At 44.7% G+C, this 21,206-nt stretch overlaps 2 protein-coding genes across 5 annotated transcripts in view; one reads left to right on the top strand and one right to left on the bottom strand.

Annotated features, from left to right (window-relative positions):
* The window catches only part of RALYL (RALY RNA binding protein like), a 1,196,807-nt gene that overhangs the window by 601,428 nt on the left and 574,173 nt on the right, over positions 1 to 21,206 (bottom strand). The window lies entirely within an intron of this gene.
* On the top strand, positions 11,348 to 14,341 carry LOC120941239 (hemoglobin subunit alpha-3-like). Its single transcript, XM_040354548.1, has 3 exons — positions 11,348 to 11,510; positions 12,789 to 12,993; positions 14,039 to 14,341. The coding sequence occupies exons 1-3, from the start codon at positions 11,416 to 11,418 to the stop codon at positions 14,165 to 14,167; spliced, it is 429 nt and encodes a 142-aa protein (XP_040210482.1). The 5' UTR covers positions 11,348 to 11,415; the 3' UTR covers positions 14,168 to 14,341.

Here is a 21,206-nt window from a genome sequence, read left to right as displayed (position 1 = left end):
TGGTGGGATATTGAGTATTGCACACGATCGTACTATATGCGCCATCAAACAACATCCAAACCACCACCCGGCCCGGGAACTGCAAATGCCTATATACATTATATACATTATATGAAAGTTTTAAACCATTAAAATTAATAAAACATTTAAAATAAACATTGGATGTTGGGCTACATCATAACATTGTGAACCAAGCCTCATTATGGATTTACCGCGCATGCGCCCGTCTAAGTGGTTGCGCTCCACAGAGCGGCTCACCGCGATAACCCTGCACATCCATGCACCTCCGCTCCCTCTAAAACAACAGCAGAATAACCTCTCCACGTGAGGTATATAGCTGTTGGCAATTGGATCTGGCTATACTGGACATGTTCTTGACCCCGGAACGAGGCTTGGTTAGTGAATTTGCTTCATCAATTAATTGTATTTGTATTTCTATATAAAGGGGTGGCGTCCCACGCCACTCGTACCCTGAGACGAAGTGATCTTATCACGAAACGCGTCGGGTGGATTGAGTGACGTGTGGACGCCATCCCCTTCATTCCTCCAAAAACGAGTGGCCTCTTTTTGTTCCTGGACACGTCCGGCCGGCGTTACAGGCCAAATGCTGGTTTATTCAACCCAAATGTGAGTTGTATGTACATATGCTTATGTTCTTTTAAAAATAAATTATCCGGATTTATGCTATGTGGAGCTCTGTTTGTTGTCTTCTATATCCCTCGTTGAGCCTCATTGAGCACGGAGTGGTTTAGTGCATTGAAGGAGTTACTACCGCCTTACAAAATCTCTGGTTGAGAGATATGTGGATAGTGGTCCGGCAGGACCAAGATATCTGGTAAGCAGCTGCATGATCGGTGGAGGATTCACGTCTGGTGTATTAATTGCAAACATTTCTGGATTCTTCACGGGTGTTCTTATTTCATTATATGGACTTATCATCTATTTTAAAATTAGTCTTGGACTTTATGGACTTTTTAAACACTAATATTGTTATTGTTTACTTAATTATTTGAAGTTATGGTTTATCACTGTTTATGTTGTTGATCACTGGGTTCACATATATCAATAGCAGCAGGGTAGAAAACCCTGACTTCCCGATTCCATTGGATCATTTATTTAGATATAATGATCTCCACATACACTTGCTTAATACAAGTGTGTATTTGGGTTTAGCGCAATTATTTTCTTTTTCCATTTGTTAATCTTGTTTATACACAACCTAATTGCTGCTTATTAATCCCGATCGCTCATCTTAGCGCAGTTGTTTCCAACTATTTTTCTATATTATCTGTATATACCTTCAATTGCAGCTTTGTTTGGTGATTCGTATAGGGTCACTATGGATATTTTTGACTTTCGATCAAATAGAATAGTCAATATTGCGGGGGTGTTTGATTCCACCCCAATACCCACCACTTCTGAAGTAAGTGGGCTCTTCATGAGATTGAAAAATCTCATGACAGCAGAAATTCATACCCAGTGGGACGTGGTTTTTTTGGAGACTTACGTCAAAAATGGGATGGTTCCTAGGAGCCTAAGGTGGGAGGTCAGTCCTCAAACAGATGAGTCTGACTTGATCGGTTGGGCCAAATATTTCAATGATGCTGGCACTTCCTTCTTGCGCTTTCTAGCGGAGAGGAAGAAAGACAAACTGATCAAGCTAGACTCTGAGATTAAAATGGTAAAGGAATCATTGATTCCTCATAAGAAGGAGGAGGAATATCAGGATTACTCAGCCAATCTCCAAAAAAATCTAGAAAAAGAGGACAAAGACCAAAAAGTCAAGAAGAAAAAGAAATACAACCGCGACTTAGAGGACTATAAGTCAAAGTTGGTATTTAAATGGCAGAAAAAAATCGCTTCAGAAGCAGAGGATAGAGAGACAATGGACACAACTCCACAAATCTCTGGTGCCCCCCCAGTGCCCTTACAGCGCACACTGGCTTCATCTAATAAAGGGGACCAACCTAGCACTTCTGCAGCTGCCCAAGCTCAAAAACCTAGAGTTAAGGTTAAAAATGCCAAAAAAGACACGGCCCAGCCCCACACTCCCGTTAGAGGTCGACAGAAATTAAGAAGTCATAGATCAGAGTCTCAATTTCAACACTATAGGACTGACTCTCCAGTAGGTCGAGATCAGACAAATATGTTTAGAAACTCTACCCAAAGGGATTTTAACCCCCAAAACAGGAGAGATGGTACCTATGACTTCAATATTCCAACTCAGAATCGTTTCTTCCCTCTATCAGACCCAATGGGGCCTTATGGGCCTGGACCTAGGGAGGCTGCATATAGTAACTGGGAAAGATTCTTTCCCCCACCTGGTTTTGGACCACCTGAAGGGGGTTATGGGAACTTTAGACCAGAAAATATGCAAGGACCTCCTCCATCCCGTGCTCCATACAATTGGGGTTTTCCCAGGAGCCATCACGGCCCAGCATGGCCTATAGAACCAAGAGAGGGACCAGAGGGGGGAGGAGAGCCCAAGCATCCAAAGAGAAAAAGAGTGTAGGTGTAGGTATCTATAACTTAAGCCAACAAACACTCACAGACTCTGAAAAAGCTTTGTTGGACAGGGGTTTGAAGTTTGCACCTCCGAGAAATCTGAGCAAATTTCAAACCTTTATGGATGTTCACAAATTCTCTAGAAAATTGAGCATTAAAAGACACTTCTTAACGAATCCTATTGAAGAAGGGCCTCAGTGCACTTCTGAATATAGGCATTCTAATCTGTCCAATTCCTCTTTGTTCAATCCCGGAACCCTACCTGCTAGCATTAGGGTTTTTAGGGATGTTGTGCTTAAGGATTTGGATAAGATGAAGATTAAGAAGGCCAGACTCAATAAATCTCTTGAGACAGGACTAGACTCACTGTGTTCCAACAAATCACTTGTCATTAGACCGGCGGACAAGGGAGGTGGCATCGTCGTCCTAGATAGATGCGATTATGATGCAGAGATGCATCGCATCGTGGACGATGATGCCACCTATACCCCTTTAAACCGTGACCCAGTCATTAAGTACAAACGCGACCTGGAGGTCATAGTAGATCAGGGCCTCCAGAAAGGGATTTTGAACAGAAAGGAGAGTCTGTTCCTAGTGCCGGTGGCTCCTCGCACACCGGTAATATACTATCTCCCGAAAATCCATAAGAATCAAACTTGCCCCCCGGGACGTCCCATTGTTAGTGGGATTGATTCCATCACGTCCCGGGTGGGCAAGTACATTGATTTTTATTTGCAGCCATTGGTGCGCAATATACCATCTTTCATTGGAGATACAAAACAGGTGATCAACCTGCTGTCAGGATTATCCCCTAGGGAAGGTGTATGGATGGTCACAGCAGATGTGACATCCCTCTACACCATAATTCCCCACGATCTGGGCCTCGAGGCTGTGAGATTTTATCTGACCAGAGACTCAACTCTGGTCTCAGACCAGATTGAGTTTATCATGACCCTGCTTCAATTTGCAGCGAGTCACAACTATTTCTGGTTCGATAACTGTTTCTTTCGCCAGGATCGAGGAGTAGCCATGGGGGCCAAATACGCCCCCAGTTTGGCAAATCTCTTCATGGCCAAGTGGGAGGAGGACGTCGTCGATGATTGCCGAAGGCCTGAGGTCATACTTTGGGTTAGGTACATCGACGACGTCCTCCTCCTATGGGATGGAGAGAGAGATGACTTAGATCTGTTTATGAATTCCCTCAACAATAACACCAGAGGCATCAGATTTACTTTTTCTGCAAGCCAGAGTCTGGTTAATTTTCTGGATCTGAATATTGGCATAATAGGAGATAAGTTCGTTACCAGTACTTTTTTTAAACCAACCGACAGGAACTCGTTCATACCCCTGGACAGTTGCCACTATGGTCCATGGTTGAAGGCAGTCCCCCAAGGACAGTATACCAGGATCAGACGCAACTGTACAGACGTTGAAGTTTTTGATACTCAGGCTGCTGTTCTATCAAAAAAGTTCCTTGAGAAGGGATATGATCCACTTGTATTGGATGAGGCAGTACAATCTGCCCGTGATTTGAATAGGGAATCCTTGCTAAAGACTCAAACTAAACAAGTGAATAACACCTTTTCTCTACCATTCATAACCACCTTCTCAGTACAACATCGAAATGTTAAGCATTTGATTAGGAAACATTGGCATATATTACAAAGCGATCTTGTGCTTGCACCTGTGTTGCCAGTGAGACCATCCGTGATATTCCAAGGAGCCTCTTCCTTGGGGGCCAGTGTGGCCCCAAGTGTACAGGATCCTCCCAAGGAAACACGAGTTTTCTGGCAAAATCTCACAGGTTATCACAGGTGTAAAAATTGCCAAGTGTGTTCCCTAAACAAATGCCAGGATCGTAAGATTTCTCAATTTTCCTCCACCAGCACTGGACGAACCCATGAAGTAAAATCATTTATCACCTGCTCCAGCAAAGGGGTGATTTATCTGCTTCAGTGTCCATGTGGTCTTCAGTACGTGGGGAGGACTAAAAGAGAACTTAAAATTAGACTGAATGAGCATATAGCCAAAATAAGAAGCGGGTTTCCAAACCATTCGGTCTCGAGACATTATGACTCAGTTCATCATAGAAACCCAGAAGGAACTTTGTTTGTGGGCATTGACAAATATAAGCCCAACTGGAGGGGAAGTTCTCTAATTAGAGAAATCTCTAAAACAGAAATGGCATGGATCCACAGGTTGAGGACATATGTCCCCTATGGCCTCAATGTGGACACCGACATCAATGCTTTTATAAATAATGCCTGATTTTAGTTTATGACATATTTTATACATTTTTAGCTCTCTCTCTAAAGACAACTAGATTGCCTATCTTAATGATAGAAGTAGGGATGTGCTGCTGGACATGGATTTGAAAACATTGGTGCAATATCCATATTGATTATGAATTGTTCACTCTTAATTTATATAATTAATATATTAAAATATTAGTTTTATTATTTAAAACACCTTTCACTGGGAGTGAAATGTGCACGCACTGAAAACCCAACTAAACATTGGGAATCAATTTATGACGCTCACATAATATAATACAATAAGATTCACTTTTTGTACATATGTATTTATAACCTTTTGGTTTAGTGTGGTCACACACAATAGATTCGATTAATTTTTAATTTTTTATATAATTACTTTTTTCTAATTTTTAATTTTTATATTTAACTAGTGTGGTCACTCACACAACACTAAGACATCATTATGAATAAGGAACACTTCTCTACAAAACTTATGTCCATTTGGATTTAGTAATATTGAATTAAGTTTTTACTTTTTCTCATAGTGTGTCATTTAGACAGGGGTCACATTCCTTTGGTTGCATGATATGCACCGATGGGTCAAGAACATGTCCAGTATAGCCAGATCCAATTGCCAACAGCTATATACCTCACGTGGACAGGTTATTCTGCTGTTGTTTTAGAGGGAGCGGAGGTGCATGGATGTGCAGGGTTATCGCGGTGAGCCGCTCTGTGGAGCGCAACCACTTAGACGGGCGCATGCGCGGTAAATCCATAATGAGGCTTGGTTCACAATGTTATGATGTAGCCCAACATCCAATGTTTATTTTAAATGTTTTATTAATTTTAATGGTTTAAAACTTTCATATAATGTATATAATGTATATAGGCATTTGCAGTTCCCGGGCCGGGTGGTGGTTTGGATGTTGTTTGATGGCGCATATAGTACGATCGTGTGCAATACTCAATATCCCACCATCCGATTTGAGCTGTGTTGCTGAATCCGGAGCAGTGACCTTGCGGTCCCGCCTCTCAGATGTTCCTGCCACGCCTCGCCGTAGTGGATTCTACATGTCCTGCAGGTGTCCGCCCATTTGGGCGGTGTTACGACTTGCGACCCGGATGTGGATCAATACACTTCCGGTGCATGGGGGAATCCCGGAACGAGGCTTGGTTAGTGAATTTGCTTCATCAATTAATTGTATTTGTATTTCTATATAAAGGGGTGGCGTCCCACGCCACTCGTACCCTGAGACGAAGTGATCTTATCACGAAACGCGTCGGGTGGATTGAGTGACGTGTGGACGCCATCCCCTTCATTCCTCCAAAAACGAGTGGCCTCTTTTTGTTCCTGGACACGTCCGGCCGGCGTTACAGGCCAAATGCTGGTTTATTCAACCCAAATGTGAGTTGTATGTACATATGCTTATGTTCTTTTAAAAATAAATTATCCGGATTTATGCTATGTGGAGCTCTGTTTGTTGTCTTCTATATCCCTCGTTGAGCCTCATTGAGCACGGAGTGGTTTAGTGCATTGAAGGAGTTACTACCGCCTTACAAAATCTCTGGTTGAGAGATATGTGGATAGTGGTCCGGCAGGACCAAGATATCTGGTAAGCAGCTGCATGATCGGTGGAGGATTCACGTCTGGTGTATTAATTGCAAACATTTCTGGATTCTTCACGGGTGTTCTTATTTCATTATATGGACTTATCATCTATTTTAAAATTAGTCTTGGACTTTATGGACTTTTTAAACACTAATATTGTTATTGTTTACTTAATTATTTGAAGTTATGGTTTATCACTGTTTATGTTGTTGATCACTGGGTTCACATATATCAATAGCAGCAGGGTAGAAAACCCTGACTTCCCGATTCCATTGGATCATTTATTTAGATATAATGATCTCCACATACACTTGCTTAATACAAGTGTGTATTTGGGTTTAGCGCAATTATTTTCTTTTTCCATTTGCTACTATATAGGGACATGATACGCGCAAGCATCTTCGGACCCAGACCAATTTGGACGAGAGTGGCCCTCAGAAAGGGCCAGCTGACCCTATCGAAGGCTTTTTCCGCATCGCAGGATAAAAGGCACATCGGGATCCTATTTCGTTTAGCGAACGCAATCAGGTGTATCGTCTTGGTGGTGTTGTCACGGGCCTCTCGGCCCGGGACAAAACCCACTTGGTCACCGTGTATGACGTCGGGGAGTGTAGGGGAGATGCGGTCCGCAAGAATTTTTGTGAATAGTTTCAAGTCCACATTTAGCAGGGAGATTGGTCTGTAGTTGGGGCAGTGAGATTGGTCTTTACCTGGTTTTGGGATAACTACTATTTGGGCATGCAACAGATTCGAGGAAGGGCATAGAGTCTCGTCGATGGCACTGAAGGCCTTTGCCAGCAGAGGAGAGAGCTGTGGCGCAAATATTTTATAAAATCTGGGGGTGAACCCGTCAGGGCCGGGACTCTTGCCATTCTTTAATTTTTTAATGGCTAGGAGAAAATCCGCCTCCGTCAGGGGCGCTTCCATCTCTTCTACCTCTGCTGGCGGGATGGTGGGTAGAGCTGTGTCCTGAACGTAAGAGGAGATCGCATCCGGGGGCCCCAAACTCTGGGTTGGGGATCCCATAGCCCGGGGGGATAGATTATAAAGGCCTTCATAGAAGCGCCGGAACTCTTCTGCGATCGCCGAATTACTGCATGCCTTCCCTCCCGTAGGGGAGACCACGAAGGGGATATGCTTCCTTGTCTGACGTGGTTGTAGTGTGTTCGCCAGGAGTCTGCCACAATTGTTGGCTTGGGCGTAGTGTGTGAACCGTCCCTTATCCCTGGCCACTAGGGCCCGGTCTGTAAAGATTTGTAGAAGATCCCTGCGGGCATTAGCCAGATCCACTAATTTAGCGGGTTCCGGCGAACGCTTATGGGAATCCTCTAAGGTGGTGATCGTGTCCAGGAGGCGAGCTATGTCAACAGTCCGGGCTTTCTTCAAGCGAGAGCCATGTTGGATGAATTTGCCTCGCAAGACACACTTCAACGCTTCCCATTTAGTCAGGGGGTTGGTTTCATCTCGAGCATGATCTGCATTGAAGTGTGCAATCGTCTGAACAATATCTGCCATACAGGCAGAGTCCATGAGTAGGTTATCGTTAAGCCTCCAGGAAGACTGGGGCCTGAAAAGAGGGATCTTTCCAAGGGTCAGGTGGACAGGGGCGTGGTCGGACCACAATTTAATTCCGATAGAGGCTGTCGGGGAAAGGTCAAGTAAAGACTGCGACACTAATAGGTAGTCCAATCTACTGTACGAGGAGTGTGCTGGGGAAAAATAGGTATAATCCCTAACGGAGGGATGTAGAACTCTCCAAACGTCAGTGAGGGAGAGGTCAGTCAGTAGGGAACGCAGCCTGGTCAGGGCAGCCATCGAGAGCGAGGACTTACCTGTGGACGTGTCGATGCGGGGAACCAGAGCGACATTGAAGTCCCCACCCAGGATCATGTTCGTCGTGCTGAATTTCTTCAGGCGAGAGATCACGGAGGAGAAAAACTGCGGCTGGTCCTGGTTGGGAGAATAAACATTAATGACAGTGTATATCATATTTTTGTATGACAGTTTAAGCATGATATATCTCCCTGCTGGGTCTACATTTGTATCCAGAACATCTGGGGTAAAGGAGGAGTGGAAGGCTATGGAGACCCCTTTAGATTTAGCCAGGGGATTAGAGCTGTGGAACCAAGTGGGATAATGTTTACTGAAATGTTTAGGGATCGAGTCAGATCGAAAGTGAGTTTCTTGGAGCAGGAGGAGCTGGGTACGCGTTTTATGAAAGTGATATAGTATCTGCCTCCTCTTTTCCGGCACATTAAGGCCCCGGCAATTTAAAGAGGAAACCTTCAGGGCAGTAGGGGTAGCCATAGGCAGTATAAAGGGGGGCTTAGGAGGGCATCCGGGAGGAGTGAGCACACCACTTCAGGGGATAGGGGGGGGAGGGGGAGAAGAGGGTGGGTAAGATTTCCAGAGATAAGAGAAAAGGGAAAGGAAAGGAAAAAGAAGAGCAAACAGACGGAAAAGAAACATCGTGGCCTCAAGGGCCTCACTAATACTGTTGCTAGCAACATATCAGCTGATACCAAAACGGCAGCTGAATCTCCTAGGTGGGGGAATGCGGACAGCGCACAGCGAGATGCCCGCACACACCGTAACTTTCAAACTATATAAACTATACAAACTATCGACAGTAGGATTATTTAGGGGTCCCCCCGAGCGGTAGAGAGTGAGAAAGCAGGACTGTCCATAAAACCTAGGGCACAAAAGCACCCATTTGTGATCCACTAAATCTACCACCCAGGGGGGACACCATCAAAACAAGTACACACACCAATTGCAACCCCAGCCCAAGACGGGGGTGTATTCAGGGCTGAGGGGGAGGAGGGGGGGAAGGTGCAGCAGGGGCCAGGAGAGCCCTCCGGCTATAGGGGGTCAGGGCAAGGCCCAGGGGTGGCAGGTTAGAGAGGTCCGGGGAATCGGGGTTGTAATCAAACCTGAGGGTACAAGACAGTGCCAGATCATAAACCGTGAAAAAGAGACTCTATATGAAAGAGAGAAACACAAAAAAAAATAATAATAACAATAATAAAACAGATCTGGAACAGTCCGTATTGCAATGCCGCCACCCCTTCAAACCCCATAGCTCCCTGGGGAGCGAGTCTGAAAAAAGTTAGGTCCCCGGGGGGTCCCCGCTTTTCAATCATCAGGTGGTCCGGGGGCCTCTGCTCTGGATCGTCTCGGCTTCTTGGACTGTCTCTTCCATCCGGAGGAGGGCTGGAATCCAGGGGTGGCAGCCTTAAGTGGCCAGTCCGGCAGGGGTATCTGTGGCAATTCAAAGGTGCCCAGAAATTTGGGGAGATCTCCGAGGGTGCGGAATATAGCAGATTTCCCTTCATGGGAAGCAGAGAGTTGAAAGGGGAACCCCCATCTATAGCGGATTTGTTTAGCTTGCAGTGCCCCTGTCAGGGGTTTTAGTGACCTGCGAAGGTCTAGAGTCAGTTTAGATACATCTGGTAATAAATGGATGCGGGTCTCGTTGAAAGTAATGGTTCCCTGTACCCGAGCAGCCTGCATAATGGCATCTTTAATGGCATAAAAGTGAACTCTGCATATGACATCCCTTTGATAATCTGGGTTAGGGTTTTTGGGCCCCAGGGCTCTGTGGATCCTATCGAGCTCTATAGGATCCTCCTTGTCTTTTTGGAGTAGATCATTGAAAATACCAATAACCACTGGGGCCAGATCATTGATTTCCACCGTTTCAGGGAGTCCACGGACACGTATATTGTTGCGTCTGGCCCTGTTTTCTTGTTCGTCCTGAGATAGCATGAGCTGCTGGATCTGTGCAGTATGTTCATTTAAAATAACTTCATGAGCCTGCAGAGTGGAGACCGTTTCTTCCACGCTATGTTCCACCTCCTCTATCCTGTTAGTAACATCCCTCCTGAGCTCCGAGATCTCTTGTTTATATGAGCATTCCATCCTCTGAACACAGGCCTCAAAGTCATGTCTGGTTGGCAGAGCCTTGATGTAAGCCTCAAGATCCCAGCTTATGTAGGAGCGATGGGATTCGGGTGAGTGACATGCCGAGCGGGTCGAGCCTGCATCCGACTCAGGAGGTGAAACGGCCCTCTGGCGAGTCCTCATGGCTGAGGAGGATTTCTGTGAAGAAGAGCCATGGCACGGAGGATGTGAGCCTGAAGGACGGGCCGCCGCCATCTTGGATGGAAGGGGGTCACGCTGCTCCAGACGGATTTTATGAAAAAACCGGTCGATGTCGCCGTCTCTACCCGGGTCGGGCGTATGGTAGGTGTCTCCTCCCCCCTTTCTGCCCATTACCGACCTGTTTAGCGGTGTGTGTGCGGTCTGCTGTCGATCGTGAGCGCGGCGTGTGTGGGAGCTCTCAGCTTCAGCTTCTTACACCGCCATGCGCCAGGCCACGCCCCAAGTCAGTGTAACTTAAATGGGAAAAAATAAGTTAGGCAGGATTTTTGAGGATTTCGCCCCAGATTCCTTGTGCTCCAGTTTTAGTAAATCTGCCTCACTGTGTACTAGACTGTGTACTAGACATGCTTTAGTCAAGTGCCTAACAAGAAATCTAGTTACTTTCAAAATAATAATATATAAGGTGCAAGTATGATGTTGTTTTGAAATAAATTGACTTTTTATGTTAAAACTACACTTGATTGGTATTCTGGATAACCAAAAGGATAGAAAAAAGATAAAACATTAAGTAAAACAATCACAACTATCGTTTTCAACTCAAATGCTATCTAATTGAGTACATTTAAAATATATGTGTAATTTAATATGTTAAACTGCAACGATCAGCAAAAGCTTAGTAAACACAAATGGAGTGTATATGCTTTGTAATCAGTATACAGTGATAAGATGCTTACCCTATATCAGCACATAAAGCATGTATGGTTCAGAAGATAAGTCAGTTCTAATGGGTGGTATGCAGTTTTCAGCCAATAAAAATGCATCTTGACCATTGTGAATGGTATCTTAATGCTTTAAAAACTGGCAAGATTTTCAGTTTAACGTGGATCTTTCTTGAGTTGCCAAGCTGATCTAACGTGACTACACTAACTCCCGATCATCACAATGAGTCTATCTGCAAGTGAGAAGTCTGCTGTGCTTTCCATAGTCGGAAAGATTGGATCTCAGGGCAGTGCTCTGGGCTCTGAGGCTTTGACCAGGTAAGGTTCTTTTATTATTGGTTATATTTTATATAGACAAATACAGTGTGCAATTTCAACTGGATGTTTAATGTATCAGCATAGGAGTTCTTAGGTTAATGTAACAAGTTAAACTTACAAACTATTTTTCATTACATGGGTTACGTCATTCTAGTTCGATGATCTATGTGTATAGTCTTTTTAAAAAGCTAAGATACTACTGATATAATTTATAACCTGTCCCTACCCTACAAAACGAAAAAAAAAAAATTCAGGGGAAGTCAACCATCAAAGAAAATTGAGAGATAGATGTAAGTCATGGGTGCTGGCCCTCCAGATGTTGTGGAACTACAAGTCCTATCATGCCTCTCAGAGTAATGTTTGTAACTGTCAGTGCCTTGCAATGCCTCATGGGACTTGTAGTTCCACAAAAGCTGGAGTGCCACATGTTGAGCACCCATGGTGCAGGTCCTTAAAGCGGTTGTAAACCGCATAAACTTTTTTTCCCCCCCCCAAACCTGCAATGCAAAAGGCATAATAGGCTAGTATGCACCGCATACTAGCCTATTATGAAATACTTACCTCGGAACGAGGTGTGTACCACTTACCTGGTCCACGCCGAGCAGGATGTCATCTTGCTCCGGCGTGTCTTCCGGGTATCGCCGCTCCAGCGCTGTGATTGGCTGGAGCGGCGATGACGTCACTCCCGCGCGTGCGCGCGGGAGATTTAAAATCGGCAGGGTCCGGCGATGCCGGTCCTTCAGCCGTGGAGTCCCCCCTGCGCATGCACCGCCCGCATTGCGGGGGTAATATCTCCTAAACCGTGCAGGTTTAGGAGATATTCTCCTTACCTACAGGTAAGCCTTGTTGTAGGCTTACCTGTAGGTAAAAGTCCAAATAGTGGGTTTACAACCACTTTAATGATTGCTACTACTGGTATTTTATATATCACACATTATGTACCATCTGTGTGCAAATAGTTACCATCAAGGCATTAAACACGGAAATCATTTTGTCTAAGGTCAATCTCTTGAAGGACAGCACCGTTCTTCTGCTAGTGTTAACATCAGTGAAGGAATACAAATTTGATAACTTTGATTTCCTGGTGTCTATACAAACAGTAGCTAAAGGAAAAATGTGCTTACTAAATGCTTACAGTTTAACAGGGAATTACCGTAGTTATTACTATAACCTACCATATTAACCAGAGAAGCATCATATCAGGTCAGAAAGGTGTGATTTATTTCTAATAATTTCAATGTATTAATATCTGTTTTATTTTTTATTTTTTATGTTTAGGCTTCTCCTTAGCTTCCCCCAGACCAAGACTTATTTCACCCACTTTGACCAGACCCCTGGCTCTGCTGACCTCAACACACATGGTGGAAAGATTATAAATGCCCTTGTAGGTGCCGCCCATCACCTGGATGACCTTGCTGGCAACCTGTCCTCCCTCAGTGACCTGCATGCCTACAACCTAAGAGTGGATCCAGGAAACTTTGCTGTAAGTAACACTGAATATTTCTATACAATAATAAGATAACTTGATTCCGGTGAATAAAGTGCATTGCTCTTAAATGTGTTTACAGCATTATATAGTATTTAGGTGACCAATATACTGTAACTTTTGTGTCAGTCTTTAGGAAAGTTTTCATGACAAACATAGAGGCTGTTACTGCCCACCTATCTAAAAATACTAACTTCTGGTCTGTCATGATTATTCCCTTCATTCAATTTTTTTTTTTTTTTGAGTCAATAAAATGTGAAGTCAAAACTCTTGATATGCATATTTGTTTTGGGTCATTAACTTGGAAGGTATTAAAGCCAAAGAGTAACCATTATAGGCAGGAAAGTTATGGTAGTATTGTATCCCTTGATTTGGAGAAGAGCACCTTCCACCAGAAACCTCCATTGGGTACCTTTTAAGAGAAGCAGTTTGCTCTGTAACCTTTAAAGGAGAAGTCCAGCTTGAGCTTGTTTGGCTGGGCTTTTTCTATGGGTGACAGGAGTGTAATTAGTTTTGCACTCCTGTCACCCGTTTTCAGCAGAGAGCGGTCTGAAGTCTGCTCTCTTCTGACGTCACACAGATCAGTCCAGGCATGCGTCTTCCCGACTCTGGGAGTCTGGATCCGCCAGGTGCCTGGGCTGATGGCCATCTCAGCCTCTCAGCGAGCAGCTGAGAGGCTGAGACGGCCGCTTCCTACCCCTCCACAGCTCAGCGCTCCAGTGAGCGTGGAAGAGCAGAGCAGGAAAGCTGCTGTTAGACAGTCAGCAGATTTCTGCTCGGGAGCTGAGAGAACTGAGCCAACGGTAGTATTCGATCGCACAGGTTCTCAGTGAAGAGGCACCAGGGGACAGATGTAGCATCAGACTGATGCTGCATCCACCTAGGTAAGTATGATTCTACAATAACCCCCAAACCCTTACTTCTCTTTTAAGAGTACATTAAATTAAAAAACACAATTTTAAAAAGCAGTTACTGTCCTTATTAAATAATACAAGTCTGTCTATTTACACAAAAATAATATATTCTCTATTTCTCTTTGCAGCTGCTGAATCACACTATCCAAGTGGTCTTGGCTTCTCACTTCCCTGGTGATTTCACTCCCGAGGTTCAGGCTGCCTTTGACAAATTCCTTGCTCTAGTCTCTGCAGTCCTCACCTCCAAGTACAGATAAATCCACCCTGCACAACAGGCTACATCAGAAATTACAGAAAGTAAAACAACGTGCAATGAAGCGTTCTCTGGGCCCATTTCAGTTACAACCTAGTTGCAATGTTTTTTGAAGAGTATTTACTTGTGTAAATTGTCCATCAAATATAAATCTCTTAAATAAAACTGAAAATATCTGTAATTTCTGCCTCAACTGTCTTATTATCTTTTTGTTTTTTGATATTAATGTATTCAATTACCAGTTCCAAAGCAGTCGCCACAGTTATACTGCGGCAAGTTGGCTTGGCTGGGCAATCGGATTCGCTTCAGAACCGATCAGTCTCCAGGCCCAGGCCAATGATTTTTGGCCTGGACCTGGTGATCAGTTCTGGCGAATAAAATACTTCCCCTGCCTGTAAGTGTAAACACAGGCAGGGGGAAGTGATGTCATCTCCCCTCGTGGAACTATTTTCTGTTCCAGAGAGAGGAGAGAGGACATCTCACAGTACATTGCACCAACACTACACTGACACAGTACACATAGGTACACTTGTCACCCCCCAAACCCCCCAGTTAACCCTGTCACAGTGTCACCCAGTGTAGTGTTTATATATTTTTTTTATCACTGTACTGATGTATTTGTGACAATAATCAGTGTTAGAGTACTTAGTAGTAGCCCCAGATAGGTCTAGGGACCCCCCTAAACCCCCTAACAAATGTTTAACCCCTTGATCACCCCACAGCTATGCCTTTCACCCCCTGATACCACTAATCACTGTATTAGTGTTACAGGTGACGCTAGTTAGTTAGTTTGCTTTTTATAGCGCCAGGGCACCCACCGTATATTACTCAATAAAGGTTTGACTCCCTGATCACCCAGTGGGTGACATCAGTTAGGTTTTAGCGTTAGGGTCGGCATCACCCCAGGCAGCGTCAGATTAGTGCCAGTAGCGCTAACACCCATGCAAAACATACACTTCCCTTAATAGTATAGTGTCTGAACGGATCAATATATTTGATCTGATCAGATCTATACTAGCGTCCCCAATAGTTAGGGTTCCTAAAAATTCAGCTTTAGCGGGTTCAGCCCAGATATCTGCTAGCACCTGCGTTTAGCCCCGCCAAGCCCAGTCCAACCCACCCAAGTGCAGTATCAATCGATCACTGTCACTTACAAAACAAAAAACACATAACTGCAGCATTCGCAGAGTCAGGCCTGATCCCTGCGAATGCTATCAGTTTTTTTGGTGGTGTTTGAAGCAGTCAATGACAGTCAGGTGCTTTTTTTTCCTGTGAGTTTCACTAGTTGTACCAGTAAATTTAGAGGCCAAAATGTCCAATCAAAGGTACACTAGTGAAGAGGCCTACATGTTTCTGAGCATGACAGTTGAGAGTGTAGAGGAAGTCACCAATCTGTCAGATTCAGGCTCAGAATACGCAGCGGCACCCTGACAGATAGCTCTGACGACGGAGTAGTGGTCCCTGCCAAGGTCAGGCATACCCAACCCCGTTCTTCTGCAAGGTGCAAGAACCGCAGGGCTCTTGTATGGAGCAGAGATCCAGTGCTAGTGTCGCTCATCCTTCTGGTGAACTGGCAAGCACCAGCGGCCTAGTACATCCTGGTCGTACATCCAGCACTGCAGTAACACTTGGTGACGCGGCGACTCCCACAAGTGCAGTTTAAGATGGTGAGGTGGCTAGCACAAGTAGAGTCCTGTAGCCACCAAGAAGACAAAGGCAGGCCCATCAAGCCCATAGTGCCCTTCCTGCTGCATTTGCCGATCCGAATTGGGAGCCCACCACTTCTGCAGCACTCGTACTTCCCCCCATTCACTGGCCAACCCAGGAATTCAGATGGAGACAGTTGATTTTACATCACTTGATTTTTATTCGCTGTTTTTCATGGAAGATCTTTATAGATTTGTTGTGGACCAAAGCAATTTGTATGCTGATCAATTCATCACCACTAATCCCCAGTTGATCCTTGCCAGAGATTGGAAACCTATTACGGCCTATTTCTCCTCATGGGCATAGTTAAAAAAAAGTGAGTTGCGGTCATATTCACTGACCCAATTCACCATATGCCCACGTTCTCTGCCTCCATGACCAGGACACCATACGAGCAGATCTTGCAGTTAATGTACTTCAATGATAATGAACTCTGTTGTCCTCGGGTGGGGGTGGGGGTGGAGGAGCAATTTGCTCCTAACATTAGGGGCGGACTGCCCCCATGGTTCGGCATATATTTTTTAGGCACAGATTGCGTTTAAATATCAAGTTGTTTTATTGAGTTAATGTTTTATCATTACCATTGTTTGCTTTTCGGGTACGCCATTCAGCTGCAGCACTGATTTATTTATCTTGACAGCAACAGCGTTTGCTCTCATGATACATAAATCAAAGACTCCAGCACTGTAGGAGGTGATTTCACCACCACAACTAAAAAAAATGGTGCATGTATGCCCATAAGTGGGTGGATGAAGGGCGGCATTCTAATGGTGGGCATACCCACCGATTAATCTCTTTTTTTTGTTCAGCCCACTGGCTGCATGAAAAAAATAACATTACATTATATGCCCAACAAGTACCAGCAACGTAATGGTATGTTGCTGGAATTTGAGTGATTATACTAGAATGATGCCTGTAGGTTTAGGTATCATCCTTTTCAGCCAGTGGTCGGCTTTCATGCAAAAGCAGTCCTAGCAGCTAATTAGCCTCTAGACTGCTTTTACAAGCAGTGGGAGGGAACACCCCCCTCCTCCCACCGTCTTCCATGGTTTTCTCTGGCTCTCCTGTCCCACCGGGGAACCTGAGAACGCAGCCGGTGGTTCCGCCCAACTAACCATAGAGCAGATCGGAGACCAGAATAACTCCAATCATCTTTATGGCCTAAGAAACCAGAAGCTACTAGCATTTCATGACACGCCATTGGGAAATTGGGAAAGCATTTTCTCACACCGATCTTGGTGTGGTCAGATGCTTTGAGGGCAGATGGGAGATATAGGGTCTAAGGCCCCATACACACGATAGAATCCATCCGCAGATAAATCCCAGCAAATGGGTTTCTGCGGATAGATTCTATGGTGTGTACACGCCAGCGGATCTCTTTCCGCGGAGAAATCTCCTCTGGAATGGATTCCAGCAGATCGAATATTTGTTGTGCTGCACAACATATCCATCTGCTGGAATCCATTCCAACGGATAGATCCGCTCGTCTGTACAGACTTACCGGATCCATCCGTCCAAAGGGATTCCCCGCACGCGTCGTAATGATTTGACGCATGCGTGGAATTCCTTATATGACAGCGTCGCGCCCGTCGCCGCGTCATAATCGCGGCGACGGCGCGACACGTCATTGCCAGAGGATTTCCGCGCGGATTTCAATGGGATGGTGTGTACACTCCATCCCATCGAAATCAGCGGATATCTTTGAGAGGATTTATCCGTGGAAACGGTCCGCTGGACCGTATTCGCGGATAAATTCTCCCGTGTGTATGGGGCCTTATAGACACCAATTTTTTCAAAAAAGAGTACCTGTCACTACTTATTGCTATCATAGGGGATATTACATTCCCTGAGATAACAATACAAATTATAAAAAAAATGAAAGTTTAAAAAGAAAAGAAAAAAGCAAAATAAATAATAATTTAAAATAAAGGCACCCTTGTCCCACATGCTTGTGTGTAAAGGTGAACGCAAGTGTCGGTTTGGTGTCGTATGTAAACAGCAATTGCACCATGCATGTGAGGTATCACTGCGAACGCCAGATTGAGGGCAGTAATTTTAGAAGTTAGAAGACTTTCTCTGTAAATATAAAGTGGTAACCTGTAAAGGCTTTTAAAGGCTTTTACAAATGTATGTAGTTTGTCGCCGCAGCACGTTTGTGTGCAATTTTAAAGCATGTCGTGTTTGGTATCCATGTGCTCGGCATAAGATAATCTTTTTTATTTCATCAAACATTTGGGCAATATAGTGTGTTTTAGTGCATTAAAACTAAAAAAGTGGGGGGTGTGGCTAGCGGCAGATGGCTACCTGAGAGAGGACCTCCGGAGCCCTAACATAGACACCAGCGATGGACAGAATTTCAAAGCGCCGACAAACCTCATTAACCTTTCACACAGAACCCAGACAGCGGCCACTACATCCCGGAGATGTCACGGAAACGGCAGGGGGACTGTAAGCTGAAGAAACTAACAGCTTACTTTCACTGGCCTGAAGGTTGAGGAGGCCAAGATGGCGTCGGCTGAGCGGCCCCCTTCTCCACACCACACAGAAAACCATTACTCGGACCTTCCTGATGCTGACTGGAGTACTGGATCCCCCCCAGAAGCAGATCTCCCCTCCACAGCCCTCCCTGCTCTAGCTCAGCTAAAGCTAGAATGAGACTGGACCCAGCAGCTACAGACACAGGGGTAAGTCACACAATACCCCATGATAAAGAACAAGCAGAGCTCCACTCCCCCATTGCCAGTTTCCCCACAGCTAATCAGCCTGTATTGGACACGCAGCTTAAAGAGATGCTTCTCACACTACACCGCTCTCTGCAGGCATACTTTACCAATATCACCTACAGTATAAATTCTCCAAAGAACTGTCCATGATGGGAGAAAGAGTTATCCAGGTTGAACATGCAGTAACAGATTTTGCTGCTACAGACAATTTCATAATAGATGCCAATGAGGAAAGTGAGGAAGAAAGGCACTAGATGCGTGCAAAAATCACAGACCTCAAAGATCGATCGAGACGCAACAATGTGAAACTAAAGGGGGTTTCAGAAACTGTGCCTGCCCAAGACCTCACAAAATACGCTACAGAGCTCTTCAACTCTCTTGTGCCAGAATTAACCCTGCTAGACCTAACGATCAATTGTATACATCATATACCCAAACCCACTTTCCTACCCAACGAAACGCCCAGAGATGTGCTCATGAGGGTGCATTTTTTCGCCACTAATGAACAAATACTGCGGAAGTCATGTACCTTAGGGAAACTCCCTGATCCCTACTCTAATATACAAATATATGCTGACCTATCCAAGTATACTCTGGATCTATGCAGACAGCTCAATACGATTACCAAATTGCTCTGCAACAACAAAATTCCATATAAATAGAAACACCCCACCAAAATCAGTGTGGAACACAATGGAACCACACACTATCTCCTTTCTAGAACACAGTCTCTCTTTGCTTGGGGAATAGGGCATCTTACCCACCCAAGTCCCCCAACATGGAGCTCACAACATGCCTGCCAAAATCCCTCCACCTTGATCCACGTCTCAATCCGGGACCCGCAATAGAAACCGCTGACACCTAACAAATCGGTGTTACCATACTCATGCAATTAATGTCTCTTTAGTGGCTCCCAGGCCGCCATGCTAGTTCCATTTGAACTGTTTCTCCCCCCACTCTGTTTGAAGCAACCTAACTAATTTTGCCAAAGGTTGCACAGTTATGAAAGTTTCGAATTTGTTTCATGTTGACACCCTTTTTGTTTTACCCCCCATGCATGAGACCTCAGGGTGTACCCCAAGAGAATGCAATGAAGAACCACATAGCAATGAACTTAGCAACCACCATGGAGCCCAACTGAACCGAAAGACCTTCCTTGAAGAAACAACCACCACTCACCCCAACAGAACTGTGAGTGCTCTAACGATATTAAGACTACACACACCCCATGGCACTTAAAATCCTCTCAATAAATGTGAAAGGGATAAACCATCCCGCGAAAAGATCAGCATTGTGGCAGACAGCTAAACAGTCCCACTGCGACATAATCTGCACCCAGGAAACCCACTTTATTGACTCTGCATCCCCTCCATGTCACCACAAAGACTTCCGGCACATCTTCCTAGCCTCTAACCAAGTCAAAAAGAAAAGAGGAATATTGGTGGCAATTAATAAACCCACAGACTTTACTCTCTGCATGAAAGTTTCTGACCCCAATGGAAGATTTATGTTCCCGATTTGCACTATAGCAGGCACCAAGTATACCCTAGCGTGCATATACGCCCCAAATTTGCATCAAATACGTTTTTTAAACAAGATGATGAAAAAAATCAACAAACATAGACAAGGCTCCTTGATCGTATGCAGAGATTTCAACATAGTCCCGTATCACACACTGGATACCTCCAACCCCACCCCCAGGCATCCTTCACCCATGATGAACTTTCTTTAAACCCACGATCTTCATGACGTATGGAGACGCCTACACACGATGGAAAAAGACTACACCTATTTCTCGGCCCCACACAACTCCTACTCCTGAATAGACTATTTCCTAGTTGACAAGTCCTACAAAAAAAAAATCAAAATTCATCTATAGATCCCATTACATGGTCGGACCATGCCCCTGTGAGAATCACCATTGCACCCTCTACATCCTCAAACCCATCGAGAATCTGGAGAGCCAACACCCAAGTCATGCAAATGTCCTCATACGCTGAACAAATTCGTGACCAATTGACTGACTTTTTTCTAATCAATCAAGGATCTGTCTCCCACCCCTCTACCCCCTAGATGGCACATAAAGCCTTCATAAGAGGAATATTGATCCAATTAAGCTTATTGGCAAAAAAGAGAATTACGCAGCGTTTAGAAGAGCTTACCAATGCAATCTCAAGCACCGATGCCCAAAATAAGTTAAACCCAACTTAAAAATGTAATTGCTAGCCCTCCGCCAAGAAATGAGAGCACCTCTCTTAAATTCTTACGAAAAAGCACATTGCAAGCCCAAGGGCACATCCTACTCAACCACTAATAAAGCAGGGAAGGCCATGCCTCAATGTAACCATGGCCAACGTATCAAGACCATAATCCCCCATATATTCCACCCTACAAGTGAAAAAATAATTAACCCACAAGATATAGCCAATGCTTTTAGCTCGTATTACGACTCCCTGTACAACCTAAAAATATGACAAAGACACCCCCCAACCCTCTTAAGATCTTATCCAACAATTCCTGTCCAAAATACATCTCCCTATCCTTAGCGAAGACCACCTGAAAGAGCTGAACTCTCCCTTTTCAAAACAAGAAATTGCCCAAGCAATCCACTCC

The sequence above is a fragment of the Rana temporaria genome, chromosome 5 (genome assembly GCF_905171775.1).
Source record: "Rana temporaria chromosome 5, aRanTem1.1, whole genome shotgun sequence".
NCBI classification, from domain to species: Eukaryota; Metazoa; Chordata; class Amphibia; order Anura; family Ranidae; genus Rana; species Rana temporaria.
The sequence above is the reverse complement of the archived record's forward strand: the minus strand, read 5'-3'. Positions and strand labels throughout refer to the sequence as shown.

What these genes read in the sequence shown, in the direction of transcription:
- LOC120941239 (XM_040354548.1), top strand. Translation starts at nt 11,416, where the DNA reads ATGAGTCTATCTGCAAGTGAGAAGTCTGCTGTGCTTTCCATAGTCGGA. An exon ending in GGCTCTGAGGCTTTGACCAG is followed by an intron (nt 11,511 to 12,788) that starts GTAAGGTTCTTT and finishes TTTTATGTTTAG; the next exon opens with GCTTCTCCTTAGCTTCCCCC. An exon ending in TGGATCCAGGAAACTTTGCT is followed by an intron (nt 12,994 to 14,038) that starts GTAAGTAACACT and finishes TTCTCTTTGCAG; the next exon opens with CTGCTGAATCACACTATCCA.